General features: G+C 40.4%; 2 protein-coding genes across 5 annotated transcripts; one reads left to right on the forward strand and one right to left on the reverse strand.

Annotated features, from left to right (window-relative positions):
• Window positions 1-2,069: 2,069 nt before the first annotated feature.
• On the forward strand, window positions 2,070-9,886 carry LOC131773856 (dystroglycan 1). 4 transcript variants are annotated; one of them, XM_059089822.2, is made up of 4 exons: window positions 2,070-2,246; window positions 2,693-2,904; window positions 5,448-5,967; window positions 6,915-9,886. In XM_059089822.2, exons 2-4 carry the CDS (start codon window positions 2,743-2,745, stop codon window positions 9,098-9,100), a joined length of 2,868 nt encoding a protein of 955 aa, XP_058945805.2. In that variant the 5' UTR covers window positions 2,070-2,246; window positions 2,693-2,742; the 3' UTR covers window positions 9,101-9,886. The 4 variants fall into 4 exon arrangements, with proteins under 4 accessions (XP_058945805.2, XP_066017392.1, XP_066017394.1 ...); XM_066161295.1 differs by having other exon boundaries at window positions 2,085-2,215; XM_066161297.1 differs by lacking the exon at window positions 2,070-2,246 and adding an exon at window positions 2,318-2,544.
• Window positions 9,887-10,738: 852 nt separating this feature from the next.
• On the reverse strand, window positions 10,739-17,150 carry LOC131773864 (uncharacterized). Its single transcript, XM_059089832.2, has 2 exons — window positions 17,023-17,150; window positions 10,739-14,609 (listed from the first exon to the last, which is right to left on the reverse strand). Exon 2 carries the CDS (start codon window positions 14,493-14,495, stop codon window positions 11,721-11,723), a length of 2,775 nt encoding a protein of 924 aa, XP_058945815.2. The 5' UTR covers window positions 14,496-14,609; window positions 17,023-17,150; the 3' UTR covers window positions 10,739-11,720.

A 17,150-nucleotide genomic window follows, 5' to 3' on the forward strand; every position in this document is an offset into this window, starting at 1 on the left:
AGCGTATTGCGAGCGGATTACCTTTACGCCCACCACTAACCGGAAATGTGGTTTTTCATACCCACCCCATATTTCTTTAATCACAACTCGTCACTTTAAGAACACTTACGAAGCTTATTACAAGAGTCGCACCCAAATTGCAGAAGTTCTTTTGGACGGTCACAATCTCTTCGCGGTTACGCAGAAGCGGTGATCACGCATTCCATAAAGAAGCCTGTCAGAGAATGCGTGACCAGCTTATGGCAAGTATCGAACATGAAGGCTTTCATCTGACCATCACGAGAGGGTTCTGACCGGACAAGAGACAAACAACCGGTCACCTCTTAAAGTTACTGTCTTACGTAAATATAGTAAAATAACAAGATCAACAAGGAAGCGAAGTGAAGGTGACAATTGAAGACTCGACGCTGTGTCATGTTCATCAAATTGTGTAGCTCGAAATGATCTCTCGTCAGTCCTATCTAACGTCAGTGCATATGAGAAAGGATAACCTATTCTCGCTGAAATATACCTCCAGAGTCCGCAAATTTCTTCTAGACGCGTAAGAAAACCATCGTTATATTGCATTTGCTTGTAAAATTACATAATCTTAAATGCGGGGAAAATTTTGGATCGAGAGTGCCTTCTACTCAACGAAACTTGCTAGATTTAGACGTTTTTAACAGAAAAAACTGTATGCTATTGACGCAATTTAAGACGCGTGGATCTTTCAAATAAATATTGATAACCTATGATGTTTGCTCGCCCTATCAAGAGGTACGACCAAACCTGATTGGTCTGATTGCGCGCAACCTCGGCGGAGCCACGAAAATGGAATCTAGCAATTAACCTTATCGCCGAAGCTAAAGGTGACCTTAGACTGCGAGATAAAAAGTTAGATAATGTACTTCAGTGCCAACTGTTGAGAAACGATAACTGTGATATGACACGTTTGTTTAAAGCAACACGGGTTATTTAAAGTACTCTAGCAGAAGGTGTGTCTACAACCCAGTGATAATTCATAAGTCCTTTGTCAGCTACTAAAACTTTACAGTCACAGAACACAATTCATATGGTCTTAATCCACATTTTTTTTCGCTTAGGAGACTACTTCAATCTGCTAACGAAGTTAATGCCAACATGTAATTACCTTAGAATGAACAGAATCGAAAAAGGGCAATCTTCAGATTAATGTCCCATCACCCTCACTAGTAAATTTAATTTGGCAATTGAGAGCAATTCAATTTTACTCCAAAGACTTACTGAATGCATTGTTGTCAAGAACTGTTTATCTTTCTTTACACATATTTGCCCGACCTATGTTGATTTTGTTTATCTTTGTGTCGCGCATAATTCTTTTCCCCCAGGATATAATTTCGCCTCAATCCCTTTCATTACTTCACTCTTGTTACTTAAAGACAAGACTTGAAAGAGGCCTAACTTTTTTAGTTCTTAAAAGCGAATATAATCCCAAATACAAACAAGGTTCTAACAATTGGCAGACAATCACAACACGCACATTCTGAGATAAGGGCTGTTTTTTCTTTTACACTTAAAAGCTGTGTTTGGCTTGGCCGTCTATTTATCAAGACCACAAAATTGTAAGAATACAAATTAATAAACATGTCCTCAAAGAAAAGAAATATTTTGCATAACTGGCGTTATTCACTGGCTAACACGTAGGAATATGTTACCGTTAGCCTCCTGTTTCTAAAATTCGGTCAAGCGCAGAGCTAATTTCAAATTTATCGCGTGAGTGGCATGTGGTACGCGATGGTACGGTAAAAACAGTCTTTTTTCATTACAACTTCCCTCTGCATGAAAGAAAACATGGGATTTCAGAGGATTAGCATAGCCTTGAAATGAATTCTTCGTCAGGCTTATCTTGAACAAAATCCTCCAAACTTTAAATGACCTTTATACTGAACTGTTGAGCACATGTGACGGAAAAATCGCACAGCGTTTGTCCAATCAGTTCTCTTTAGATAGAGGCAATTTGATACTGGCCAATCTCACACTTCTGTCATCAGAGGTCAACCAGTGACGTGAAGCATACGAAAGCGTAAGGGACCCGCCAGTGAATGAGCAATTGATAACAGCGAGTTAGCGCATTTCAAAGCTTGGCCCCGCGTAACACTACACGGCTATTCAAGGAATTAATTCGATTCCTATTGTTTGTAAACTTTGGCAGATTTCACGCCGAAGTTGACTTCAGGACCGGACGGGCGATCGGCAGGCAAGCATTCTTTCTGTTAGTGCGAATCTGGGTAAGATTGGGTAGAATACTTTCCACTACTTAATCAATCTTTCATTGCGAGTGAATTCACTCCTTCTGGGCCAATTCGATCGGAATGCTTCGCGGTTGAGTTGTCGTTTCGGAATTTGTGTCGGTATTTTGTCGCTCAGAGACTCTTCTTTGCAGTTCATCGCGGCGTCCCTGATTACTCAGGGTGTAAATATTATTCTTGAAGGTTCATCCTAGTGATGCTTTAGATTCCTGTAGGCATACTGCGACTCGATCAAAGGAACAGGCCAAGAAGGTACAAATATAGGATTATTATTCCAGTAAGTGACAGCAGTGGAAGGGCGAATATATCATAATATTTTCGCATCAAATTGCTTCCTTGATTAAGAGGAGAGCTGGCTAAACCTTTGATCGCTAAATTAAGGGTGCTAACCATTATTTTTCTCGCCATATCGTCTTAATTCACAGAGGCCTTGTGCTGTCCTAAAGGTAGTACCCTAAAGAGACCTTGAAACAATATGAAGGTTTTCCTTGTTGGATTTCTGCTAATTTCCGTGGCTCTCGCAAGCGAGCGAAGCAACGTCCAATTGCCTGAAAAAATCGAAAGCGTGACAGCTGTTGTAGGAAGAGTTTTTGTATATAATTTGCCAAACGAGGGTGGCCATGAAACCATATCTAAGGTGAGTGTTAAGTTGTACGCGGGGTGCTGACAAACCCATGTCTATATGCGACATTTCTTTTGTGTTTTAATGTGTTAACTTAAGTACGACTGTCTTTGTTTCTACACAAACATTTCTCTTTTGTAAAATATAGCCACTGATTTTTCTTACTGGCGTCTTAAGGCGGTGTAAATTCGCTGAAAGACGCAAATTTTGCCTAACTGTCAGAACTCTGTCGCCTCAAGTATGAAAATTGATGATCTTTCTAAATAATTCTGAAAATAATCTTAAAATCTATGTAGCATTCGTAGTGCGTCAAATGAAAATACAAAATGCACCAAGATTACTAATTGTTCATTTGGGTGAAAGCAAAGCACATTCGAAGTAGAGCGGTCTAACGATAATACAATACGCGCAAAGATCACTTAATGTTCATTTGGGTGAAAGCGAAAGCACGTTTATTTGAAGCCACATGTGTTTGCAATTTTTCTATCACTCCGCATACGACAACAAGAAGATACTTAAATTCTCGAGTATTTATGCGCAAGGTGCCCTTGGCTTCGTCAGTGTAATCCACGATTTTTAGAGCTGTTTGAGTTTCAGAGTTAATTAGACAAACGAACGTGATCTTAATTTTGTTATAACTATTAATTGGAAGATTCTTATTTCGCATGCACGCTCACGGTGTCATTTGCCAGGTTGGAACAAAGGAATAGGGTGTAGAATGAAGAAATCAAAACCCGCTGAAGTGTCAAGCAGATGAAACACAGAGAGCATGCCATTCATAGCGCAGAAATTCTCTTCAAACCGCATTTCATTTGATTTGCTACCAAGAGGTTTTATCGCCAATTCATCTGTGAACGAACTTGAGAATGAAAACCTCCTCTAAAGCTTAATTTATTTGGGGTCGTTTAGTGCACAACGATTTAAAATCAAGCATGTTTCTGTACTTTTTTTGTTGTTTATTTCTAAAGAACAATTCGCGTTTGTCTGCCCTACATGTGGCGTCTGGCGCTGGGCAGAAGTACAAAATATATCACTTCCGGTGAAAACCTAAAAGGATCTTCAATGACCCCACCTGGAAATCGATGTAAAGTAAAACATTGATAAAATTTTCCAAATGATTTCAGAGTTATTACGGTTAATTTTTCAGATAGAGGTTCCAATTATCTCTCTCTCTTGCACTTCGACAATGCGTGATTTCTGAGCGAACTGATAACACTCCTGATAATAGCTCACCGTTTTGGAACTTGCTATTAGAAATTATTGTTACGTAAATTATGTTTTTGCGGTCATGGTATGGTCGGGTGATTTCATCGAGATCATAAGAATCGAAACTTATCGCACGAGTGAAAAGCGTGATTCACATTGTTAAACATTGCGTAACGCGTATAATACACTTCTTAAGAGACTTGTAAATAGTTTAATACACTTCCTTTGAGTCCAATATCGGAAATCATGGAATGGACGAATTTTTATGATGTTTGCCGCAACCTTTGTTTTGCCTTCTTTTTATTGCATGCGGTTCCCTTTTGTTTGATATAAATATATCTGATTGTTTTATGGTCAAGCTGCTCACGAAAATGGTCGAAAAATTAACACCATTGTGCTTGAATGAATGCAAGGAATTAACGATTATAAACTAATGATCTACTTGTTCCTGTCAAATAACTCTCTTTGCCGGAAAAACTTTTTTCATGAAAATATTTCGTTCTTATGCTAGATCTTTCTTCACTTGATGGTTATTTCACAGCATGTTTTAAATTTCAATTTTTTGGAAATAAAAACAAAATATGTTTTCAATGAATCAGGGAGTTTCTCATTAGACAAGTTTTGGTCAAAACTTCACGTGAATCCAGCCCAAACATAAAAGAAATTTAGGAAAAAATTTAATAAACTGCGAACCTCAACAGTTTGAGCTTTCTTTTGTTTGTCTGTTAGCCCTTTTAAGACCGTGTTTTGCTTTCTGTCGGGTCTACCTAAGGATTGACCGAGAGAATGAGTAAGTTTTGACCTTCGAATTTGCAGTAAAGATGTTCTAAATTTATCTGAAACAAATGTGAGATCAGAAAACATTTGAAATGTTTTCGTTTATATTCCATTAATCCCTTAATTTGTTAGTGAACCATGGCGAGTTGATTTGTATGCAATAATAACTAGGAATTAAGTCGATTTAAAAAATAAATTTAATTTGACTGCTTCAATGAATTTGGGAATAGCTGAGGCTGGGAAGATTTTTAAGGGTGTAAAAAAAATGAAAACATATGCTGACAAAAAGCTTTTATAAGGTTAAGTGTTTGAGACCAGAGGCAAAGGTTAACATGAGAAATTGTATCCCTGGCAGTTGTTAATCGAATGTCACGCAACGAAGGTACTGTTGCGTGACGCCAAAAACAAAAACTTGACCTCTGTGACAAGGTACCTAATGTTGGGCAAGTCAGCTCATTCTGAAGTGTCGATAACAAAAGTGGACATAATCCGTATTTATTGTTCCATTAAAAGAACGTTATTGCTAACAGTCTCAGAAGAACGAAAATCTTGATTTACCTCTCCTCGCTTGTCAGGCAATCCAAAGAGGACAAGAGACACTGCCACAGTGGCTGTCTTTCAATGCAGGAAAGTCGTCTTTACTTGGAGTTCCCTCATGGCGTGACAGAGGCGGAATTTCGATCGATTTTCAATCGCAAGATGGAGTTGTTGTACATTCACTACAAATCGAGATCAAGGACTTGCGTGACGGAGCGTTACAGCCCGCGTCACGCTCAAACAATACTAAGGAGTTTTCTTATTCAAAACCGAAGTGCCCTAAGGGACTACCTGTCGCAGCAGCCTCCATTATACTTGACTATCACTTGGAGAAAACCACAGGGTTAACAAGGGTAGAGATTATGAACAAAGTGGGCGAGTTTGTCGACGTGGATGTTGGAAATCTGCACATGTTGGCGGGAAAAGGACACAACACAGCATTCGGGCTCAAGGATGTGATTACAGTCACAGCAGGCCCAGGAAATGTTGGGGACCCTAAGCAACCGGGCCTGGTTATCTCTTGGCAGATTGGATGCGGTATTGATATTCCTATGGCTGGTAAGTTTTTGCGTTGTTATCTGGCATGAACTGTCATGCAATTCTGCGTCATGACCTTAAAAACCCATTTGTTTTGGTAGTAAGTGAATCTTAAACCTCCTCGGTACACCGATGGGTTTTTAACAGTCGTGTACTGAAAAAAGTCTAAGCTGAAGAGCACTGTTCTGAGCATTCAAAGTAGCAGGAACTTTCCGTTTCCAGAGTTTAAGAAATGACGGTGATTTTTCTTCGTGTAATGCTTGTAAATGCCCTTCGGTTGATTATCCATGATCCTCAACACTATAAAAGAAAAAAAATTAACGAGCTGAGCATGTCTTTCAGTTACCCCTTTGACAAATGGGAAATTAAATAAGAGGTAATCTACAGAAACTATGTAATTTTCTTCTCTGCCATTCAAGAGAATGTTTGATATCATGACACGAAACTGTCCTCAAATATACGGACGCTACTAAGCTGGAATCTTTCTCAGCGACCTGTTTACAACGCCTCATTCCCGTTTTATCCGTCATTGATGATCCGTTTTAACTTAAAGGAGCTAAAGAAAAAAGTCATTTTAACTGCAGTAATGATTTTTTTTAATGATAACGTATGCGATTTGGTTCAACTTGTGCGTTCTAGTTATTGAATAGTTTCAAGATGGAGGCGTCTGTCCGCTCGAGTCGAATTTCTATCTCATTTGAAGAAGACTTTCGAATTTTTAGGTTATTCATTGGAATATTAAAACGCATTTAGTGGTGAATTTGTTCAGGAATTTTTTCATGGCGGAGAAGAAATGATATGGTTTCCCAGTCTGGAGCTACTCTTTTTTACTTCAAAGGGAGATTTTGTTCCATGCCCGATCAATTTTTCACAGCCATTCTAATTAACGGACAAACCCTCGATTTCACTTGATGTCATAAGTAAGTGAACCCATTAAGACACAACTGTTGTTTGACCTGTTTCTATAGGAGTAAGAATAGCAACCTTCCTTAAATCAAGCGCGGAGACTGGATCTTTCGGTCCGGTGCTTGGTCTCCCTGTGTCTGAGTGGCATATATCCATTGGTTACCCTAAAGAACCTCGTCAAAGAACGCGTGGGCAAGTTGCACAGGACAGTTCTCCTAAAGTTGTTAAACGATCAACGAAAAGAAACGTCCGAGCGATTCAAGCAACCCCTACTCCGACTCTGACCGCCGTTCCTCCCACTTCGGTCGTCGCCAGTGTCACAATAACTGTTACAAGGACAAGTTCTGTTGTTCCGACTTCAACTATAGTCCCAACTACAACTCCGGTAGCTCCGACAACCACCGAACAACCGACGACAACACAACAGCCAACCACCACACAGCCACCTACAACGACAGAGAAACGGACCACGACCGAGAAACCAACGACCACTCGGGAGCCAACTACTACCCAGCCACCAATCACGACAGTAGAACCGACCACCCCCGAAGAGACGACGACTACCGAAAAACGAACTCCCACCACAGAATTAACCACTACCAAACCACCGAAAACGACCGTAAAATCGACCACCATCAAAGAAACGACCACCTCCACAGAATCCACGACAACCGAGCGTACGACCACGAAGGAAAAACCGTCCACCACCGAAGAACCGACTCCCACCGAGAAATCGACTACCGCCCCAGAACTTACCACCACAACACGAATGTCGACGAAAGAAACGGCAACTACTACCGGAGAGTCGACTACTACGGAACAACCAGCTGCCACGACAAAACTGACCACAATCGAGCGAGCGACGACAACCGAACAGCCGAGCTCTACAACGACCACTACAGAAAAACCGACAGCTACTGAACTAACGACAACAACAGAACAAACGACGAAAACAGAACAAACGACAACAACAAAACAAACAATAACAAAACAAACAACAACAAAACAAGCAACAACGACATCAACGCCAAGCACGACTGTTCTATCGACCACTAAGAAATTAACAACTACAGAGCAACCAACAAGACCCCCTACCCCTATAAAATTATCGACTACAGAGCAACCAACAAGACCTCCTACTAAAGTGGTGAACGAGATTGGTACCATTGATATTAATCGAGGCCAAGTGTTTCGGTTCCATATCCCTCAGGACACGTTTTATGATAATCAAGATTTTTTCACTCCAAACTTGACTCTTGCCTTGAACACGTATGAATGGAAGCCTCTCGGGAATAATTACTCATGGATCAAATTTGATGCCGAAAAACAGGTAATTTATGCCTTTCCGATCGACAAAGAAACAGTCGGTATTCACGAATTTTTGATGATCGTGAGAGATAAAGATGGAAATATGGGTTTTGATGCATTCCAGATAAACGTTGTGGACGATTCATCAGTCTCCTACAATCATCGGTTTACTCTAGAAGTCGATTATGATTACGAGGAATTCTCCAAAGACTTTGACAACCAAATGAAGCTTGTTACAAAGCTTGCAAATTATTTTAACGTGAACTCGAGTAGCATCAGAACCGTATCATTCACTGCTGGATCTGTGGTAATGAAATTCCAGTTCGATTCATCAGAGGTTCCCTACGACGAGTGTGATTTTCCTCAGAGAGCAAAATTCCTTTCTGAGGATGGTGATGATGTTAATCCTGATCTTAAAAAGGCTCTCGAGCCCGAGTTCCCAGTCGAATCAGGAAATTTTGAAGGTCTCGAACCCTGCGGAGCTGTGGTAGACGTGCTGCCGGCAACAAAATCAGGTCGGTGGAAGACCTACGTGATTATCCCAGTGGTGATTCTTGCCGTGGTGCTTCTTGTGGTGGGCATATGTCTGTTCCTTGTTTTGCGGTCGCGTAAGAGACGAAAGCTCTCTCTAGAAGACCAACAACTCTACGTGTACAAGCGCAAACCGGCTGTACTTCAGGAAGAGTACGAGGTCAAGGAAAGACTTCTTAAACAGCCCCTGGTGTTGCCGAACGAGAAACCACCCCTCGCTGCCCCAGTTCACCCGAGGAGCCCATCCCTAAAGCACCAAAACGGCGAGCCGCCCCAGTCCTCATCTTATCAGGCCCCGACTTTCACTTCATTCATACAGTCGAGCAATCAGGGAACACCCAACGGAAACAGCCCCCGGAAACCCGGGTATTCGGGATACCGGTTACCCCCGGCGTATGTGCCCCCTTGAGGACAATTTACCACATAGGATCGTTTGTTACTATCGCGTGACTTGCAAAAAATGAAGAGACGAGACTTAGTACCAAAACTGAATACTGAATTTATTACTCGTGTTAACGTAGTAGAAACTCGACGATTTCCATCGTCTAAAGAGTTGTAAGCAATGTATGTTTTCGGTAATCGAGCTTCCTCGCTCAAACTTGATATTCTTAACTCTTATTGTGCCGACTCTAAAGCGAAAAAGACAGCGAATTTTGGTCTAAGTTTTCTTTGCGGAATTTTTTAACCCAGTTTAGTATTCTGCGCATACCCATCAACCGAAAACTAGAATGAAAAACAGGCTTCTCTGATGATTAGGAAAATAAGTTTTTAAATCCTTTATAAGCCAGGGTTGTTTCAAAAATAACATTACCTCACGAAATTCTAGTATCTGAAAAAGAAGCAACACCCTTATTGTCGAGGATTTCCGTAGTAATTAAGCGACTATATATAACAATTTAAGCCTCTAAAAAAGGGCTTACCACAAATACTCTTTACAAAAATGCGTCAAAAGGAAGATAAAGAAGGAGCGGTGCAGAGAGAAGATTCAAGAATTCCACATCGTTACGAAATTATGAAGCTTATACATTTCGAATCTCACAAATATCGTTCACAGTTGCATCGGTGTGGATGCTGTTTTGTTTTTAACCCGCTTATCAAAATGTATGTATGTCTACAATTAGGTTATAATCCTTGTGCCTGTTTAACTAATTTTTAAAAACGCATTAAGAGATTAAATTGATAACTTTTTCACTGATACGTTGTGATATTTGTTGATCTTCAGCCAGAGGTCGACATTATTGCATCGGCTAAGTTTGTTTTGCCTGCCCTGCATAGAAATTAAGCAGTTTAGACTGAAGAACCTCGGGAATAAGAACCTTGTGAAACTACGCCATTTTAAATCCTTTTTAATCTTCTTCATCGAAAGCTATGATGGTCTTTTTACGGCCTTCTCAAATTGTATTTTTGCGACTTTCACGCAGACGCAGTTTTCACATTCGAGTTACAAACAGCCCACACAAGCCAGTAATTCACAGAATTTAAAAAGCGTAAAACGTTTATGGTGAATCTCATAAAAATGATAAATCAACACGATACCTGTACTTGAATGAACAGTTGCGTTCGGAAAGTCTCAAGTTTTCCTTTCCATTATCTTGGTTTCCTTTTAGGGATTTCTGTGAACGTTTAATTTTCTTTTGCTTATTTTCCTTTAAAATTTGGCGCGCAGCTGGCCAAGATTGATCTCCTCGCGCATGCCCGACGTCTCATCGCGATGATGGAACCGGTTAGGATTCGAATCCTACTCCCGTAAAAATAACGACGGCGATCGACCGAAAAACGTCATTTATTTTAGTAAAGTTAATTTCTGAACACTTAGTTGCCAACATTTACTTTCAACGTAGCGAACAAAGGAGCTGCGTGATTTCGTAGAAACGGTTTGTGATTCAACTGCCTCACTGAACTCGGCGAATGGTGAGCAAGGAAATGGCGCGGGGACAGTAAATAATCAATAACTCGGTCTTTGTTTCGACAAATTTAATCTTTAATTCAACTGTTAGTGCAGCATTAGTACAAAACCATTATGCGGACAAATCGTCCTTGTTGTTAGAGTTCATTATATCCCACTACAAGCTTATATACAAACGTGTTTTGAAATAAAATGGTGTCCCTGTGGCGGTAACTTGTGTCCCCCTATTATTATCAACTATTATTAATTATTATCAATTCTGTGCCTCGAAGTTATTTTACATTACAATCTTGTCTTCGTAACTGAATCAAATTCGTAGTAAGTCCTTGTTTTGTTCAAAAAGCAAACGATCAAAAAAGTTTTTTCTTAAAAAATTTTGGTTTACATTTTTTCTTTGCTCTCCACTCTAGTCTCTTTTCGTTTCGTTTGATTGTTTTTTTTTTCAGCTCGAAAGGAGAAGCATTGTGGCAACTTCATCCCGCAATTTCTTTTCCAATTATAGCAATTTAGTTTCGGGGTCTCATTAAATTGTCTCGCGGTTAAATTGAGTGCGGTGTGCTGAGTGGACTTAATGTTACGCGTAGAACAAAAGTGTCGCTGAATTAACTTCCGTAGAGTCAGCGGAAAGATTAGAACTGCATGAAAGCTATTATGCTTATTGAAAAACAAACATTGAAGCATGAGGCTTTTGGGTTTTTTAATGTAACACTGGCCGGGCGTTGTTCGCTAGCATGGCGTTACATAACACGTCACGCTGCACATGGTCACGCAGTCCTTGGACTAATTCTAAATCTGACTTTCTTTAGTTAGTAATAAAAGCGAATAATGCATAACCGATGGTGTTCGGAGAGAAATTTGCTTGCGACCGTTATAAGCCATTTAAACCACGAAAATTTACAATTTAGAACGGACGTAATGGCTGTCAAAGGCACACTAATATGTTCTCTTCCCCTAAATTTTAGACACGACACTTCTATTGCATCGAGCGAGTTCTATGTCACACTATTCTAATGTGACATTCAAATCCCACTTAATTCAAGGACTAAAATACACGCTCGACTACAAGTGATGATGCTTGGACCGGAAACTTTAAAACTAGCGTGCAGAATTTACCCTTATTGCTCTACGTAATGTCCGATTTATCGCTTTTGTTAAATCCTGAAAGCCACTTCGATACATTCCCTTCTGGCTCCAATAAGCTGGAAACTCTGGTTTTGATCAGACCGACCATAGAATTATCTGTTTCGATGTATTCCTCTTGTTCATATTCCTCGTCACCGAGAGTGAACACGACGGGTGGCTTCTCTCGGGTGTCTCTCGTATTCCGAGAGAACAGCGACCCAACATCGGATAGAAGCGAGTTCCCTTGCTTTGCTTTGCTCTGTGGCTTGGTTCCGTTTGGAATTCCGCCTTTGCTTTTTCCGAATGAAGTGAAAAAGTCGTCCTTTGATTTGGCTCGTTGGTGATTCCAGTTGGTCTTCGCGTTGAATTCGTCGTCGTCCCAAAAATCGAGTGTTGATTGGCTAGAATAACTATTAGTCCCTAACCCACTGAGAGACGACCTCCTATGCTGCGCGCGGGTGGGGCCTTTGCTGTACTGATGTGCACATGGATTGACATATTCTTGATACCTTACTTCATTTAAAGTGTAGGTTTCTATCTCGGGATCATTTCGATCTTTGCCTGCGAGGGCATGATTCCAAAGGGCTGTAGGTTTGGCGAGACACGGTGTTTCCTCGTCAAAATCAGCGTCAAAAATTGACTTTTCGTGTTCTGACTTTTCATCTTGACTGAGCTCACTGGGTGCATCAAACAATGAATCGGGGTATTCATCAAAGTCGCTCCCCATGGAAAACTTTCTATTACCTTGTGGTTCATTGTGAAAGAAACTAAAACCGTCGTTATGGTCAACGACAGCTTTTGGTTGATTACCGGAGTATGCGCGTTGACGGTGAGCTGGGGTACTGTACTGCGAAAGCTCGTACTCAGAAGTGTTACTTTCACGACCAAGAGAATAACGGAATTCAGAGTTCTCGCTTCGCGCCGAGTCGTAGCTATGTCGGGCATCATCGCAATAACCTCGCTCACTTCGTGTGTCTCTGTATTCCCGAGGCTTGTAAACGTATGACTCATCGTCATAATCGGATTCGTTGTATGCAGCTTCGTGGGTTACATCGTATTGTATATCTTGTGTTTCCTTCATTTCCTTCATTTCCTCACCCTGCGCGCCAGTAGAAAGATTCAACATAGATTTTCCAAAATCCATCAGCTTGCTCGAAAGAGAAGGCGCGGCCGATAAAGTTGAAGACGCCCCGCCTGTCATATCGTTTGGCGCTGCAGAAAGATTAAGCATGGACTTTCCAATCCCTTTCAATTTAGACGATAAACTTGGTTCAGGATTTGAAGACTCTGTTGTAGACTTTGTTTCCTCTTGTTGGCCAGCCTCCGCTTGAGAGATGTTTAACATAGACCTCACACCCTTTATCTTGGTAGAAATGTTTTCAGCGATGTCAGAGAAGTTCATATCCAGTACCGCATCTAGCATGGACGGTTCTGCCTCTTCGGTGTTTCTGTACGTGTAATACGTAGGTATGTTAAGGGGGGGACGTTCGGTGTCGTCATCATCGTCCCACATTTCGCGAACATTGAACGATCCCTTATCCCTATTGTAAGGAAACTTAAACGGGTTTTTTTGATTGGCAGAGTTTTTGCTGTTGTCGGTTGCGGCACTGGCACCCTGTCTGGGGCGATTTGCAGCCGAGTTTGGTACCGTCAAATGTCGACTCGAGGGGCTACCGTTTGGGACATTTGCCTTGGCACCGACTCCTCTTTCGTCCTCTCCGACGCCATCTTCTTTGGAGTTATTGGAGACGGACAGCATTGAAGGATAACGATTGTTAAAATGAACAGTGTGCGATGTTAAATCTGTCATTCCGTCCTCGTTCCTTGGACGAAGGGTACGGAGTGTTCTTCTCTCTTGTACAACTGGACGCTTAGTTCTCAGGCGCCTATTCACAAAACATGAAATGCCAACAGGAACTCCGACCACAGCAAGGAGAATGGCGATTGTTATAAAGTGTTTCAGCCAGCCCCACTTAAAAGGTGGGTCGGGTCCTAATAAGTCCGTATCACAGGCTCCAAAAAATCTGAATTTGGCGCTCTTGACTGGGAATCTATTAGTCAGCGCTTTCTTAAACTCCTCGTTAAGCTCCTGTGTTTCTTCGTCAATCACACTAGATTTCAGCTTTTTGTACGTGTCTTCATTACAAGGAGAATAAGGAATGTTACTGAATACAACGGTTAGATTCCTAGACGCCCTATCGAACGACTTCAAGTAAATTATTTTGGGTTTTTCATTGAAAGAGTAACTTGCTAACTTGGTGGCAAAGTTAATTCTCATAGCCGCCTTTGTCATAAACTGATGAAAATTTATTCCTGTAGATAAAATCAGTTCGTGGCTGTGGCTAAATTTGTTAGCTTCTACACGGAGCTCGAAATTAACATTCAAAACTGCCTCTCCTGTCTTATAGTCAACGATCATTTTGTAAAAGAATTTGCCAGCATTTCCTGGTAAAGGAAAACCGTAGACTTCGCGTTTTCTTGCATTAAACTGGACCCATGACGAGGCGGGAATGTCTCCGTAATGATATGTCTTCATTGTGAAGCGAAAGTTTGTAATGTCACTTTCCAAGGCTTCTTCTATCTCTTGAGGAATAGGCTTTCGAAAGGTCTGCCCAACATACGCTATCATAGGCTTTGGTATTATTGTGGTTGTCGGTAAAGTAGAGGGGCTTTTTCCCGCGCCCGTGGAACTTGAATTAGCTGACAATGGATGCTCGGTTGAGTTTATGGACACCAGCGAGAAAAACAACTTGAGGACCGCTAGTGCTTTTGACATTGGAGAGAAAGCGTCTCAGCTTCATGAGCGTGGACGGTCTGTTCAGCTAATACTTTGGTTAAATCTGCTCTTCAAGGATTTTTATGGAACAATTCCAGTAGTAGACATAAACACCTAGAAAAATTATGGACCCAGATTGTTACGTATTAAGCAAGCTCGCTTCATGGAGGAGGGATGAGGGCGGGTTGGGTGGGAGACCCCATACCCGTGGGAATGGGAGATGGGGGGGAACCCTCCCGTACAACATCAAAGAGAGGCACGTCGTACCTTTTGAGGGGTAAACTTTGTAAGGGCGGGGAGCGTGGAAGTTAAGCCGCTAGAGGGCGGTGAAACCCTTTAGAAGGCCTTGAGGTTTTACGATGTGAAATGACTTGTGTCATTGCTGTTTTTGCAACACAGAAGGTTTGAAGAAGAGTCATTGTTAATGCTGGTTGATTTGTCTGTCGTTTTAGAACTTGTAGCCCTAACGAAGGAAAATAAATCTGGGCTACACCTTTTTACATGTATCAGGGTTATCGTATTTTAGGTTTTCCACGAGAAGAATACTCCCAACCCAAACATGAATCTGGGATTAAGTATGTAACAACTGACTCAGTGACAACATACCCAGTAAAATCGCAGCATTATTTCACGTCCGTTTCTAATTCAGAAACGTAAACACGCGTGTGATTCACGTGTGCAAAACTAAGCAAAATAAGACAAATATAAAAACCTTTTATCTTTAAATGCAGAACGTAATAGATTCGTCCCGGCGTAACCGTCCTAACTCGAAAGATTGAACTTAAATTTAGTTCTACAGATTAAATTTGGAGTTAACATTGTTAGCTCTTTATAGTACCAGCGAGGAAGTTGTGCTCAGTTTACATCGTTTGAATAAAAGAAAATTGTCTGAAATCAGTATACCCCGCTGTATTTATTCTTGAGTTTCATTTAGCTTCTTTTTGAAAAGGAGTGTCTCAATATACAATGACGCAGATCTATGCAAATATAAAATCGCCATTGGAAATTCTCTTTGACCGCAATTCAATCATTCGTTCTCAAGTGTGGCTTTTCCAAAGCCTCAAACGACTCGATATCACTTCGTGGCTTCCAAACAACCTTTCTCGAGAAAATGCATTGTGAGGAACGCGTTGTTTGTGTTTTTAGACCAAGTTTACATTGTGTAATCGGATTTTCGCGATGTTTTGGTTTCAGTTATCTCTCAAACCATAGTTTAGTGCTTTATGGACAAACGCATGACAATTTACATCACTATACATCACAGCTTAGAATATTTTGGACGTTAACAAAATGAAATTTAACGAGCCTTTCAAAACAAAAAATTTTAAGATACTAAGGTCGCCTTTCTAAAACAGCGGAACTAACGTCATAGGGAAATTTTTGAGCAAAAAAATCCACCGGTAGGTCTTTCACCGTTGTTTTAGTATCCTTAAACATCGGAAAAATAAAATAAGCTTTCGACACGAATTTTAGGAGCAATAAAACGTGAAATTATCCTCTACCACTGGTGCACTGTGAATTTCAGCTCGCCTCGTCTATTGTTAATGTTTACGAATTAGATCATTGGTGTTCATTGTTTATAAATAAAGCCATACTCGTTTTGAAGCACTTATCACTAGCAAGGAATTGTTTCTTAATCTTCCCCATTAATTGGACAAGATATTTTTCCGATCGATCGCACCAGAATATTCGACCTCTTACGGCATTAAAAAAAAATCACTACTTTTTTGAAAAGTAAAGTACAAATAGGTCAAGAGATTTATATGATTAGACCTTATACGTGATTTTCATATATCATAACGATAAATTGTAGAGGAAACTTGCTAAATATTATACGACAAAGTTAAAAATAGGAACTCGTATTTAAAATTTGATTTGCAAAACCGCTGCAGAATTTGTCGCAGCTTAAATTTAATTACCTCGTTTTTTGAGTCTGTAAGAATATTCTGGACTAGAAATTTATATTCGTAGAGAATGAATTCAGGCAATTTAGCTTTTAAAATCTTCGAATGTTGTAGCTATCTTTATTCGATCTTCCGGTTTTGCGATCTCAATACAAGCAGATGTTTCAAGCCGTTACAGTTTGCTATTCTGGCGAAACAAGGCTTCCCTAATGTCCTTGTAATTATTTTGTGTAGAGTACAAAATTTCAGTTTACGTGTGTAGTGGGCAATTTATAATGGTTTACCATGGGCAAGTAAAACATGTTAACTTTGGCTCAACTTTAAATCTGAGCGTTGATTTCAAACCCGTATTTACTAAAGTTGTTTCAAGAAATTTGAAAGCGTCATTATTGTGAAAATAATGACGCTGTTTTCCAAATAGAAAAAATGAAACCGCTCTGATTCAAATAGTCCTGTTTAGTTGAGTTTCACGGCTGAAAACTATAATAATTTCCTTGGATGAAAGGCATTTAAAGTGTGTCGTTCAAGTCTCCTTAAAAAAACAGTACAGAAGATAACATTTTCCATAATAATCACACCTGCTTTTCTCGAACTATTGTGCAGAATTGCAAAGGAATTTGTACCTGCGTAATCAATAATCCTGTAAAATTCTTCTTATTTTTAGCCATTTGTGGTGGGAAAATCTTGTCCAGACTTTTAAAACCACTCTGGGTAAGCTTCGTCGATTGAAACATCATTAAAGAACCATTTT

This window comes from Pocillopora verrucosa, chromosome 14 (assembly GCF_036669915.1).
Source record: "Pocillopora verrucosa isolate sample1 chromosome 14, ASM3666991v2, whole genome shotgun sequence".
In the NCBI taxonomy this organism is placed as follows: Eukaryota; Metazoa; Cnidaria; class Anthozoa; order Scleractinia; family Pocilloporidae; genus Pocillopora; species Pocillopora verrucosa.